This window comes from Nerophis ophidion, linkage group LG02 (assembly GCF_033978795.1).
Source record: "Nerophis ophidion isolate RoL-2023_Sa linkage group LG02, RoL_Noph_v1.0, whole genome shotgun sequence".
Classification (NCBI taxonomy): Eukaryota; Metazoa; Chordata; class Actinopteri; order Syngnathiformes; family Syngnathidae; genus Nerophis; species Nerophis ophidion.
Window position 1 is genome coordinate 13,695,375 of NC_084612.1, and position 15,350 is coordinate 13,710,724.

A 15,350-nucleotide genomic window follows, 5' to 3' on the forward strand; every position below is an offset into this window, starting at 1 on the left:
TGTCATGTCACTTTTGGTGCATCTTTGGATAGCCTCCCAAATTTTACATATTTAAACTGGTTTCTGTAGGCAGATGTAGTAGGTCCGTATCACCACAGAGTGTCGCTCTTTGATAATCTTTTTAGAGACTAAACTATTGGTCAGACAGTTTTTGCTCTTCTGGAGGACAAGTAATACATTATATGTGCAGTGCATGTAAACAGTTGCATTATTATTTACATTATCATTTAGTAAAAATGACTTGACATTTTTGTCTTGGTAAACTGTCCTCCAAAATTATGTGAATAATTTTTTACAATGAATTGTTTTTTTTAAGTTTGTTCAAATCTCCGAAAATATACTTCAAACATATTTATATGTCATCCCCAAGTAAAAGAGGCTGGAGGAAAAGACCAGCGGTTCCAAGTATACACACTAGGACAAAAACCCACAGGAAGATGCGATCAATCACCATGGCGACATATTTCCAGTCATCTTGAACCTATAAGAGGATAAAAAAAATAATGAATACAAGGTATGTACTGTATTTAATAACATAACAGTGAATCACACTCCACTGTGTTATGCTAACTGATTGATTAAATCATGTGGTTATACTGCCTCCTAGTGACATCCACTATCCATTTTCTACCGCTTATTCCCTTTGGGGTTGCGGTGGGCGCTGGTGCCTATCTCAGTACACCCTGGACAAGTCGCCACCTCATCGCAGGGCCAACACAGATAGACAGACAACATTCACACACTAGGGACAATTTAGTGTTGCCAATCAACCTATCCCCAGGTGCATGTTATTGGAGGTGGGAGGAAGCCAGAGTATTTGGAGGGAACCCACATAGTCACGGGGAGGACATGCAAACTCCACACAGAAGGATCTCCAGTCCGGGATTGAACCCAGGATTATTCAGGACCTTCGTATTGTAAAGCAGACGCACTAACCCTTCCTCCACCGTGCTGCCGAGCTCACACCCAAGTTACCAAATATACTTGCTCAAATTTTCACTCCTATTAGTGGGTTAGTAGCAGCATATTCCTCATGCACAAAAAAAATACGCTGATTTCCTAAGATACGTATAAATTTGATGTTCATTTTCACATTGTAAACCCTGCCACATGCTGTAATTCAGACAGCAACAATGGTATGGTCCCACTGTGATATGTTTTGGCTTCCTAAGACTGTGGGAAATGGATAGATAGCTTATCCAAGTGTACCTCATGACACAGATCCTCCCGTGTGCTTTAGTGAGCTCTCACCTCTTTCGCCTCGTTCTGTAGTCTCATATTCTCTGCTATGTATTTGACGCTCTCAATGGCTTCCTTGATCTCCGTGGAGATCGGTAGCAGAGACATAGCTCCAACATCCAGCGACTCCGAGCTGGAGCATTGACTCCCACCGCCAGTCGCACCACCTCCAGTCAAGGCTCCGAGGCTGCCCAAGCCTCCACCGCCTCCACTTCCTGAGTCCGCAGGGAGTTTTCCAGACTTTTGGTGCCAGCAACTGTTGCAGTGACCCTCGCAGCACAGTGAGCCTGATCCGCCGCGTTTGGCCAGCTCGCTTCCGCTAAAGTTGTTAAGATTGGAGAGCTCTGTGTTGTTGAGAACCCTCTGGCGGTTGGTCAGGCTGGACACCACGCTAGAGGCCAGAGCTTCAGGCTTGTGTTTTTTTTGCTGGTAGGAGTGCACACCGCAAGGCCTTGACTGGCTCATCTGAATGGCGTCTTTGATCTTTTCTGGATCCCTCTCAGGTCGGGTCATGAACATGATTTTGGGCAGCAGCCCCAGGAAAACCCTGCGCACCCATTGGGGCATTGTGTGGGTCTTTGGGGTGCGGTAATGGACGTTTAACACAAACACTGTGATGACTATGGAGAGAGTGACGAAGATCATGGTGAAGAGCAGGTACTCGCCGATAAGGGGGATGACCAGCGATGTGGAAGGAATGGTCTCGGTAATGACAAGGAGGAAGACAGTCAAGGAGAGCAGCACGGAAATACACAGCGTGATTTTTTCACCACAGTCTGATGGCAAGTAGAAGACGAGCACAGTAAGGAAGGAGATGAGGAGGCAAGGGATGATCATGTTGATGGTGTAGAACAGCGGGAGGCGGCGGATGTACAGCGAGTATGTGATGTCCGTGTAGATCTCCTCACAGCAGTTGTACTTAATGTCATGCTTGTAGCCGGGGGCGTCGATGATCATCCACTCGCCGCTTTCCCAGAAGTCCTTGAGGTTGATTGTGGAGCCAATCAGCACCAGGTCGATCTTGGCCTTGTCGTAGGTCCAGGAGCCAAACTTCATTGTGCAGTTCTGGTAATCGAAGGGGAAGTAGGTGACATCAATCTTGCAGGAACTCTTGAATATGGCGGGAGGTATCCAAGTGACTTCGCCGTTATACCGGAGCAGGGCCTTCGTCTTGTCGTCAACCTGGAAGTCTCCGACTGCACTGTGGGAATGGTGGAAGGCAGGTTGGAAGGAACACTTTACACTCTCTAAGATGGTTCATCAATTGAAATCGTTTTATTTACTGGAATCAGTCCTTATGCTGGTCAACTAGTCCATGCCCACCCAAGGCTACAAATGCTGCTACAGGACATCATTCACTGGTTCTCACATATTTTAATGCTTACATTGCAGATTCATTTGGATCAGCCATCAGGTCCCCTTTAGATCCGATAGGATCTCAGACCTCTTTTACGTTTGGTCTCTCTCATTCTCTTTCAACACACAGAACTAACAGACTGTAAATTCAGGTATGGACAGAACACTTAATTATAAGCCGCATTACCTAATTTTTAGACAAATTGTATTTTGTACATATTGACCGCACACATGTTTGTACCTCCATGGTTGTTCCTTCGTCTTCGGCCACGGCAGTCCGGCCTTTTGGTAGCCGAGTGGTGGTGGATTTCCGTTCGGTGCGGCAGCTATGTTTCCTTTTTCGAAGGCAGGGTCAATCGCCTTTTGCGTTGGAACGGCGTTGTGTCTTGATGAGCGACTGAATGAGTGTGAGTGCTTTAGATTTACTGTGAACATTTTTATTGGTCCACCGTGACCTGTTTGGCATTTTTGATGGGAGGAGGCTGAATTTATTGGCCGCATGTGAGTCTCGTAAACCCGAAAAAATCCATAAGTTGGCCACATAATAGTACAAACCCTGTTTCCATATGAGTTGGGAAAATGTGTAAGATGTAAATATAAACGGAATACAATGATTTGCAAATCCTTTTCAACCCATATTCAATTGAATGCACTACAAAGACAAGATATTTGATGTTCGAACTCATGAACTTTATTTTTTTTTGCAAATAATAACTTAGAATTTCATAGCTACCACATGTGCCAAAGTACAGTAGTTGAGAAAGGGCATGTTCACCACTGTGTTACATCACTTTTTCTTTTAACAACACTCAATAAACGTTTGGGAAATGAGGAAACTAATTGCTGAAGCTTTGAAAGTGGAGTTCTTTCCCATTCTTGTTTTATGTAGAGTTTCAGTCGTTCAACAGTCCAGGATCTCCGCTGTCGTATTTTACGCTTCATAATGCACCACACATTTTCGATGGGAGACAGGTCTGGACTGCAGGCGGGCCAGGAAAGTACCCGCACTCTTTTTTACGAAGCTACGCTGTTGTAACACATGCTGAATGTGGCTTGGCATTGTCTTGCTGAAATAAGCAGGGGCGTCCATGAAAAAGACGGCGCTTACATGGCAGTATATGTTGTTCCAAAACCTGTATGTACCTTTCAGCATTAAAAGTGCCTTCACAGATGTGTAAGTTAGCCATGCCTTGGGCACTAATGCACCCCCATACCATCACAGATGCTGGCTTTTGAACTTTGTGTCGATAACAGTCTGGATGGTTCGCTTCCCCTCTGGTACGGATGTCACGATGTCGAATATTTCCAAAAACAATTTGAAATGTGGTTTCGTGATCCACAGAACACTTTTCCACTTTGCATCAGTCCATCTTAGATGATCTCGGGCCCAGAGAAGCTGGCGGCGTTTCTGGATGTTGTTAATAAATGGCTTTCACTTTGCATAGTAGAGCTTTAACTTGCATTTTCAGATGTAGCTACAAACTGTATTTAGTGACAGTGGTTTTCTGAAGTGTTCCTGAACCCATGTGGTGATATCCTTTAGAGATTGATGTCGGTTTTTGGTACAGTGTCGTCTGAGTGATCGAAGGTCACGGTCATTCAATGTTGGTTTCCGGCCATGCCGCTTACGTGGAGTGATTTCTCCAGATTCTCTGAACCTTTTGATGATATTATGGACCGTAGATGTTGAAATCCTTACATTTCTTGCAATTGCACTTTGAGAAACGTTGTTCTTAAACTTTTTGACTATTTGCTCACGCAGTTGTGGACAAAGGGGTGTACTTCGCCCCATCCTTTCTTGTGAAAGACTTAGCATTTTTTGGGAAGCTGTTTTTATACCCAATAATGGCACCCACCTGTTCCCAGTTAGCCTGCACACTTCTAGGATGTTCCAAATAAGTGTTTGATGAGCATTCCTCAAATTTATCAGTATTTGTTGCCACCTTTCCCAACTTCTTTTTCACATGTTGCTGGCATCAAATTCTAAAGTTAATGATTATTTGCAAAAAAAAAAAAAAGTTTATCAGTTTCAACATCAAATATTTTGTCTTTGTAGCATATACAACTGAATATGGGTTGAAAATGATTTGCAAATCATTGTATTCCGTTTATATTTACATCTAACACAATTTCCCAACTCATATGGAAACAGGGTTTGTATAAAGCGCGGGGTTCAAAGTGTGGGGAAAAAACTAGCAGGTTATAGACTGGAAATTACGGTTCACTCCTGAGAGGCAAATCAAACTGAATGCCTTGGTTCAGCATGTACCAACTAACACTTAATCAGACCTGAAGTAAACCAAGATGATTCACATTTTTGTTCACTTATATTTTCATAGAACAAAAGCACATGGACACACTTGCGAGTTAAGCTCTAATTGGTTAGATTTTAAGACAAAATTGTATGTACAAACATTCGCATGGTGCAATATCATTCCCCTTCAAACAAACACACTCACTTGTTATAAAGCACAATGTCGGGCTTCCATATCCTGTTGGATGGCACGCGTATAAACTCAACACCTCCAAATTCTTTTGGATTCCATTTCAGTTTGTAGTCATTCCAGATCTAACACACACACACAAAAAAAAAAAGACAATTCCATTGAAAATAAGCAATACAGCAAATTGAATAATATCTACAAAGTAATTGTTGTATTTCAAGAAAAGAAACACACACGATGGACTCCCTCTTCATGCATACTGACCAGAAACTTGCCCACTCATTTCATTTAAATTTACATCCGAAGATGGTGACAAATCGAGCCAATTTGACAGCTCAGTGGTGGATACAAACATAAAGATTTTACTGCCTGGGATAAGTGAAAGTTTAATACAAAAAGGCCATAAATGACAACTATATAATGCAAAATTAAACATAACGGATAATTTGCACATTTCATTTTCAACTTATTCTCCGGCAAAAGTACTCGCCATCGCTTTCCTCCTGTAGAGACCGTAAAAACACGCAACTTCTTCCATTTGAAAAGGAAATAAAACGCGCCACAGTGTGTTTAATGGGGCCTTTATGCGAGTGTTTTTGCTTCGCTACAGCTGGCAATCCACGCAAGAGTCTTTAAGAGACAATAGTGGGGCAGCCTGTGGGTGCAGTAAAACTTTCACTTAATTAAAAAATAGTAGATGTCAAGTTGAAGGAGGATACGAGCCGTCGGTCGCCTCCCTCCTCTGTGAAACTATGCATAGTGGAATATATGACTGCTGTTTAAACTCAGGGGTTAGAATGTTGACCGGGAGATCCTAAGGTCGAAGGTTAGTGTGGAGTTTGCATGTTCTCCCTGGTTCTTCCGGCTTCCTCACACATTCAAATATCTGGACTTTTTGTAAGTGTGTGCTAATTTTAAAGACAACATACAGTTGTGATCAAAATTATTCAACCCCCACACAATTTTGGTGTTTTAGCAAGTTGGACATTTATTCCGTATTTTGTTTATAGTCATATCAAATAAAGATGTGTCAAATAGACAAATGCAACTTAAATTGTAACACTATTTTACAAAATACCAAAAAAGGACATTTTTCTCAATATCTCATTGACAAAATGATTCAACCCCCTAGTTACATGCATCTTTAGTACTTAGTAGAACACCCTTTGGCAGTAATTACATCCTTCAAACGTGATACATAACCGGACACAAGCTTCTTGCAACCATCTACAGGTATTTTAGCCCATTCCTCTTGGGCAAAGGCCTCCAGTTCATTCATATTCTTGGGCTTGCGTGCTGCAACTGCCTTCTTCAAGTCCCACCACAGGTTTTCTATAGGATTTAGGTCTGGCGACTGTGAAGGCCACTCCAGAGTCTTCCAGCCCTTCTTCTGCAACCACTCTGATGTTGATTTGGAGGTATGCTTGGGATCGTTGTCCTGTTGGAAGGTCCAACGTCTCCCAAGCCTCAGCTTCGTCACTGACTTCATGACATTTGCAGCTAATATATCCTGGTAGGAAATAGAATTCATAATGCCTTGAACGCGCTGGAGATTCCCGGTACCTGAGGCAGAGAAACAGCCCCAGAGCATGACTGAGCCCCCACCATGCTTAATAGTAGGCAAGGTGTTCTTCTCTTTTTAAGCTTCATTTTTTCTCCTCCAGACATAACGTTGATTCATAGGCCCAAAGAGTTCCAGTTTTGTCTCATCACTCCATAGAACAGTTTCCCAAAACCTTTGGGGTTTGTCCAGATGATTTTTGGCATACTGGAGTCTATTTTTCTTGTGCCTGGTAGTAAGAAGTGGGGTGCGCCTGGGAGTTCTGTTATGGAGGCCTTCATCTCGTAGTGCGCGCCTTAATGTCTGGGACGAAACCTGCGTTCCCCCCTCTGCAATGTCCTGTTGTAGTTCCTCAGCTGTTACACAGGGGTTTTTCACCACTGTACGCTTCAAATACCGTACAGCATCCTCTTTCTACCACGCCCAGGTAGTGTTTCCACTGTGCCTTTAGCTTTAAACTTGCAAATTATGCTCCCAACTGTGTCTTTTGGAATGTGTAATGTCTTTGCTATTTTCTTATATCCATATCCTTTCTTATGTAGAGAAATTACCTCCTCTCTTGACTTCTTTGACCACTCCCTGGACTTCACCATGTTGCAAATACACCATTGGCCATCTACAAGAAGCTGAGCGTCAGTCTTTTTCAATCAGTTTAATTGTTGCTCGTTATGGTTCTAATCACATCTACAGGTGAAAAGACCTTATTCAAATTCTGTTCTTAAGAGTTATGATCTTCAAAGGGTTGAATAATTTTTTCAATGAGATATTAAGAGAAATGACACTGTTTGGTATGTTACAAAATATAATTTTGTAATTCAAGTTGCATGTCTATTTAATGCATCTTTATTTGATATGACTATAAACAAAAAACGGAATAAATGTCCAACTTGCTAAAACACCAAAATTGTGTGGGGGTTGATTAATTTTGATCACAACTGTACCCGTCATTGCACATCTAATATATCACTGCACTGATGAATAGAGGTGTTCTGTGTCAGTCATCTGTAGTGTGGCTGCGTATTTTAGCTTGAACAAAATGTGCAAGTGTGGACATTTCTTTTTAAATTTCACAAGTGTATATGGACTTTTTTACCCTTATGTATGAGTTCTGTTTTCTGACACATTTAAGAGTCCTTAAATGTGTCCTGACTGATGATTGGGTGAACAAGGTGAAGGCCAGGAAAGGGGAAAGTGATAGAAGCATGCCACCATGTGTGATTTTAGAGCGATAACTAGATATTCTTTACTTTGGTTGTTTATTTTTAGTGGGGACCAACTTTTGATACCTGCTGTTGTGAATATGGGATCTGCAAAAGTCCTGAAATTGTGAACTCAAACCATGGAGGCAACAATCTTGCCATTCTTCATACGTTTGGGAAACCAGTCGTTTGTAATTTGCCCGGTTGGTGACGTTTTTCCCAAGTTTGATTATCCATATAAAGTAAAATATACCCAAAGGGTTTTGTGCGGGTCCACCATTGTCGTCCAACAGTGTAGTCAATAGGCTCCTTCTTTTAATTTTTTTAATTTTTATCAAATCAACATAAAAATATACAATATAGACTTTCAATTAGTGCATCACTCATCCACACCCACTCACACAAAAAAGGGTTTTTCTTTCTGCTACCAAAATTCTGGTTCCCACAACATATATAGCACAGTCTGCAAGGGACATAATCCCTGAAACACACTTGAGAGAGTGTGTCGCCGGTCCACTAACATTATCGTTAATTACTATTTTTTATGTAATTTTTTTATATTATTTTACTTTCTTTTTTATCCAAGAAAATCCTTTGTTATCCTTCTTTTTCTTTATCGTAATGTTGTGGGGCAGACTGGCTCCTACATGGAATTGCATCCTCTGCTGTTGCTATTTCTAAAATAAAGTAACGTACATCCATCCATCTATCCATTTTCTACCGCGTGTCCCTTTTGGGGTTACGGAGGGTGCTGAAGCATATCTCAGCTCTATTCAGGTGGAAGGCGGTGTACACCCTGGACAAGTCGCCACGTCATCACAGGGCCAACACAGATCGACAACATTCACACTCACACACTAGGGCCAATTTAGTGTACAGTTTAAACTTAATCTGGCAGAGGACTGACTGTGGAAGCGCTAAAAACTACGATAATAAAGTCGAGCCACGTAAACACTCAAATATTAGGGTGTGAATGTGTATGTGAATGGATCAATATGATGTATAATGTAAGGTGCTTTGAGTATCATTACAGGTATAACAAATCGCTGTTTGATTGATGGATTGATACTTTTATTAGTAGATTGCACAGTACAGTACATATTCCGTACAATTGACCACTAAATGGTAACACCCGAATAAGTTTTTCAACTTTTTTAAGTCGGGGTCCACGTTAATCAACTTATGGTATAAGATTATTGACAATTTACCATTTCAATAAACAAAACGGCGCATCCCTAGGAGACAGTCAGAAAAGTTGCTCAAACATGGTCTGTAAAACATAGTCTATGCCCCATTTTGACCAAAGAACCATTATTACATTTTCTGTAGACCACAAGTAAGTGTTTTAAATGTAGGATATTTAAATTAAGTATAAGTGATATATACTGCCAAAACTCCACTAACACACAACAATGTATTTACACTGCAAAAACTGAAATCTAAGTAAGATTAAATATCTCAAAAAAGGGTGATATTTGCTTATTTTCTGTCCGACAAGATAATTATTCTCACTAAGAAGATTTTATGTTAGAGTATGTTGGTCCTAAATGATCTCAGTAAGATATTACAGCTTGTTCCTGAGATTTTATGACCTATATTGAGTAAAACATGCTTGAAACTAGAATGTCAACTGTTGCAAAGCTGTGTCATTAACACTCACAAGTGTAAAACTACTTTTTTAAAGTAATAATTTCTTATTTCAAGCATGTAAAAAAAAATAAAAATCATGACTTTGACACAATCGGGTCTCATATTAAAACAGATGACAGCCAAATGGACTTTGCTGTTTTATTTTCAATGAAACAAAAGAAAATACGTACTCAGTAGTAAAGTTCTTATTAGTGATAATATACTTATTTTAAGGTATTTTTGGGTTCATTGAGGTTACCTAATTTTACTTACTTTGGAAAGTCTTGACAAACCAAATGTTCTTGTTCTATTGGCTGATAATTTTGCTTAGTTCAAATAAAATACCCCTAAATTTAGAATTATTTTTTTTCTTGTTTTGGAACACTTACTTCTTGCAGTGTGCTTATGCCCAACAATTTGCAAGTAAAACAAACAATTTTCTTTAATTAAAAAACGAATCGCAAGAAGAAAAAAAAATTCTACAAGTTAAACGATTCGCAAGTATGAAAAGAATTTTCTTCAAGTTAAAACTTTTGGCAGGAATATTCCACCCTACCATCTCCTTGTTTTTGTTGCGATCCGATGGTCGAATCATCACCATATTGTTGCTTTGTTCCTCTTTTATATCACATTCTGTAGTTTGACCTCCTTATTTCCTGTTTTGCTCTGTCACCATGGTTGCATATTGTTTCCACCTGCTACTCTCTGTTCCCGTACACCTGTTCCCACTGATCACTGCCTTATATAAGCCTGCCCCTTTTCGTTCTTCTGTCTCTGATCCTAATTTGCCTTCGTGCAACAAGTGACGACTGCTTTATATGTATATTCTCGCTAGCTTACACGCTACGCCTTTGTTTTTTCCTAGCTCTCATGCTAATGGTTTTGTTTTCCCTTTTTGTGCCTTTGTGCGAAGTTTAGTGTATCTGTTTGTTTTCCTAGCTTTCCATGCTAGCGCTTTTTGTTTGCCTTTCTGCTTAGCATCAGTGTTTTTGTTCCTAGCCTTTTTATTAATTTAATAAATCTTTTGTTGCTTACCTTTCGCTGTGTTCTTGCCCGACGCATCCACGGAGGAACTAATCCGGCATCGTTATGCCACGTAAGTCTCACAGTTTTTCTTTTAACATCCAGGCAAAATATTAAATAATTTATATGCACACACAAACAGCAGAATCTGGGAGATTTGTAACTCGGTAGGCAAGGGAAATTTCTTAAAGTCCTCTGCAGAAACTGAAACAGTTGTCAGATCTGAGGCGGAGGCATTTCCCAGCATGCTTTGTTGTGGTTATAGTCGGAGAGGTGTATAAAGAAAATGGCCAGCGAAACAGCAGACGCCATAATTGCTACCACGGACATGTGCGGCATTGTTGTCATTTTTCTGACGGAATAAACTAAAATGATGAGTCTACATAGTTCTAAATTACTTCAGCTCATAAACTTACAATAAAACATATTATTTTGTGAAAGTATAATTATTCTGCTGCTACATTCCTGCAGTGTATCGTGGCCAGCAGGCACTCTAACGGCGCACTAATTGTAAAAAAATGCACATAAGCGAAAAACAACGTATCACCCTCATTTTGCCAACCTTTTCATTAGCTTTGAACCAACAATCACAAAGAAATTGTGACTTTTGTGTGAAGTATGTCAATTGTGGTGACTGCCTCCAATGTATTTGTAATCACTCTATGTCCAATCAATCCAATCCACTTTATGTATATAGCACATTTAAACAATATACATGTTTCCAAAGTGCTGCACAACAATATTAAAAACAATATTCAAATATTATCCTTAGCTCCACCAATGACTGAATAAAAAATAAAACCAATATAAAACCAATATAACAGTAAATATGATAAACGACATTAAAGGGTAAAACCAATAAAAAAATAGAAAAAACAACAACAAAAAACATGTATGTATATGTATCAAATATGTGTCACACATTATGTATTATTACAACTGATCTTACTTTCTTCAAAAATTCAAATACCTTGATTTGTCATACCTGTACATATTTGTAACATAGTAAGTAAATAAGTGTACTTTTGTAGTTATTTCCCCATATTTCTGCACAATAACTCAGATATGGTCACACTGGCAAGCAGTGGAGAATAACGAGTGATTTTTGGTCCGGAACATCCATCCATCCATCCATTTTCTACCGCTTATTCCCTTTGGGTTTGCGGGGGGCGCTGGTGCCTATCTCAGCTACAATCGGGCGAAAGGCGGCGTACACCCTGGACAAGTCGCCACCTGATCGCAGGGCCAACACAGATAGACTGACAACAGTCACACTCACATTCACACACTAGGGCCAATTTAGTGTTGCCAATCCGCAACATATTTTGCTTTAATCATTATTGACGTATTTTTTGCCACTTTGTGTTGTATATTTTTATATGAGATTTCCAGATAATTGTATCCTCCATTACACAAAATTTGGTTTCTTTTACTCTTCAATGTCTGTCTATTTGTATTTGTGTTTGACTTTCTCTTCAACTGTTACCGAATTGCATTATTTTAATTTTAATGAGCTTTAAACAGTTGTTTTTTGTCAAACCATCATACATTTCTTCTGTTATTACTTGTATTACTTATGTGTGTTTTCTCCTGAACAAAACCCAAATGTTGTGTCATGTGTTTACCTTGCATAAGACGCTGTAATCGGTGGGTCTCCTGTGTTTGTTCGCAAACCTTCATTTCTCATTTACCATATTTTTCGAATTATAAGTCGCTCCTAAGTATACGTCGCACCGGCCGAAAATGCATAATAAAGAAGGAAAAAAACATATATATGTCGCACTGGACTATAAGTCCCATTTTTGGGGGAAATCTATTTGATAAAATCCAACACCAAGAATAGACATTTGAAAGGCAATTTAAAATAAATAAAGAATAGTGAACAACAGGCTGAATAAGTGTACGTTATATGACGCATAAATAACCAACAGAGAAGGTGCCTGGTATGTTAACGTAACATATTATGGTAAGAGTCATTCAAATAACTATAACATATGGAACATGCTATACGTTTACCAAACAATCTGTCACTCCTAATCGATAAATCCGATGAAATCTTCTTCCTCGATGTCGCTTCTAAACAACTCTGCCAACTTCAAAGGTATGTGCCACTTCTTGTCGTTTTCTGCTGCATATTTCACTACGTCCAGCTTGTAATCTGCACTACATGATTTCCTTTTCGGTGCCATTTTTGCCTTCTCAGTTTTTATAAGTTACCGCCAACGATGAAATGATCCATTTTAATAGCTATGGCAGTAGCATATAGCATATAGCAGTTAGCATTCCATGACCCACAATGCACTTTTGCCACGACCCGCCCCCGCCGAATTCTTATTGGTTGACGTGTGTGTGACGATTGCTGACATTTTCTTCGTCTCTTCCACGAATCAGATAAATAATATTATTTTATACGTTACAGTAATGTGTTAATAATTTCACTCATAAGTCGCTCCGGAATATATGTCGCACGTCCGGCCAAACCATGAAAAAAACTGCGACTTATAGTCCGCAAAATACGGTACTTGTCTTCTTTCCGGGTTGTGGGGAAAGCGATATAAAAGCTTCCCACAATCTTCGCGGGTGGACCAACCCCATGCTGCACAACAGGGCATTTTTACATGTTTAAAAACTAACCAGGAAGCATCGCAAACACATAGCATCAGCTCAAAGTTAGTAGCAGCCATGGCTCCCTGTAGTCACTTGAGTGCATTCTCAAACAATTATTGAGGAGATCGCCTGAAACCGGGGTTGACCATACTCTCTTTATACTCAACTCTTGTTACAGTTATGATGTTTGACTGTGTTTTACCGCATTTGATTGATTGATTGAAACTTTTATTAGTAGATTGTACAGTTCAGTACATATTCCGTACAATTGACCACTAAATGGCAACACATCGAATAAGTTTTTCAACTCGTTTAAGTCGGGGTCCCCGTTAATCAATTCATGATACAAATATATACTATCAACATAATACAGTCATCACACAGGTTAATCATCATAGTATATACATTGAACTATTTACATTATTTAAAATCGTTGGGTGGGATGTGGAGTGGGTGTAGGTTTGGTTGATATCAGCACTTCAGTCATCAACAATTGCATCATCTGAGAAATGGACATTGAAACAGTGTAGGTCTGACTTCATAGGATATGTACAGCAAGTAGTGGACATAGAGAGATCAGAAAGCATAAGCACAAGTATATACTTTTGATTATTTACATTTGATTATTTACAATCCGGGAAGGTGGGATGTTGAGGGGGAGGGTGTTAGTTTAGGGTTGAAGTTGCCTGGAGGTGTTCTTTCAGTGCGATTTTAAAGGAGGCTAGAGATGCACTTTCTTTTACACCTGTTGGGAGTGCATTCCACATTGATGTGGCATAGAAGAAGAATGAGTTAAGACCTTTGTTAGATCAGAATCTGGGTTTAACGTGGTTTGTGGAGCTCCCCCTGGTGTTGTGGTTATGGCGGTCATTTACTTTAAAGAAAGTAGTTTGACATGTACTTCGGTATCAGGGAGCTGTAGCGTGGCGCAGTGGAAGAGTGGCCGTGCGCAACCCGAGGGTCACTGGTTCAAATCCCACCTAGAACCAACCTCGTCACGTCCGTTGTGTCCTGAGCAAGACACTTCACCCTTGCTCCTGATGGGTGCTGGTTGGCGCCTTGCATGGCAGCTCCCTCCATCAGTGTGTGAATGTGTGTGTGAATGGGTAAATGTGGAAGTAGTGTCAAAGCGCTTTGAGTACCTTGAAGGTAGAAAAGCGCTATACAAGTACAACCCATTTATTTTATAAACTAGGCTCAGTGCAAGTTGTTTTACTCTGTCCTCCACCCTGAGCCAGCCCACTTTGGAGAAGTGGGTAGGAGTGAGGTGTGATCTGGGGTGGAGGTCTAGAGTTAACCTGACTAGCTTGTTCTGGGATGTTTGGAGTCTAGATTTGAGGGTTTTGGAGGTGCTGGGGTACCAGGAGGTGCATGCGTAATTGAAAAAGGGTTGAACGACAGTTCCCGCTGGAATCTTCATGGTGCTTTTGTTGACCAGAGAGGAAATTCTGTAGATGGGAGCCGAGGAACTATATATATGGGACCTTAAAGCGGTGAAGTGTTAATGTGTGTTAAGTATACATGAAATCCGTTGCTCTCTGAGAGTTAAAAAAAAACAAAAAACATTTCGAGAATGTATCTGAGGTTGAGTACTATTTTTGCCGAATTCTTTGGGCGAATTCCAAATCGTGAAACTTTTGAGATTTTGCTATATTTGTTGCTGATGCACCTGTCCCTCTGTAAAGGTCGAAGATTACATCCATCACAGTCTTTTAATTTAAAATCTATTCTTTCCCTTGTACTCAGAGTAGTAGGGCTTGGACTCTACTTATTATGATGCATATCAGTTTAGAACACACGACTACAAAGATCAATGTGCTTAAATACCCTCCTTCTGTCTGTCGGTCGGATCCACACATTTGGCCATTTGTGTGGTGAACTTACATGTCTCAGCCACAGATTGGTCTCCATGATCTGATTGACTTCATCCTAAGAACAGAGCACAGAGTTTTCAGGACAAGACAAACTTTGAATATTTTAGCATCACATCATCTGACTGGCCGCTCGCGTGTTCCTCTGCATCAGTCCTCCAGCTGAGTCCTCCATACCTCCAACCAGGACTGGAGCGGTAGCCTGGCAGCAGCATTTGCTCCTATTCTGACAAAATACTTTTAGTGGGGAAGCACATCTGTCGGAGGAGGTGTACGGCCATGTTTGGGACTTAGACCGTGAAGGAATCAATCTCCAGTGTTTTTTTTTTTTTTGCATGACATTCAATGCCTTCGGAGCTTGAAAGGGAAACTCCTAGTGCCTCCACACAGGCTAGTGAACATAGGTTGGGGATTGGAAATG

At 40.3% G+C, this 15,350-nt stretch overlaps 1 protein-coding gene across 1 annotated transcript in view; it reads right to left on the minus strand.

Moving 5' to 3' along the window:
* Positions 1-352: 352 nt before the first annotated feature.
* Positions 353-15,350, minus strand: part of LOC133537013 (neuronal acetylcholine receptor subunit alpha-3-like) — a 24,167-nt gene continuing 9,169 nt past the window's right edge. Inside the window, exons 3-6 of the mRNA XM_061877827.1 lie at positions 14,943-14,987; positions 5,055-5,164; positions 1,252-2,440; positions 353-481 (exon numbers count right to left, since the gene is read on the minus strand). Coding sequence (XP_061733811.1) covers positions 353-481; positions 1,252-2,440; positions 5,055-5,164; positions 14,943-14,987 — 1,473 coding nt within the window. The remainder of the gene's footprint in view (positions 482-1,251; positions 2,441-5,054; positions 5,165-14,942; positions 14,988-15,350) is intronic.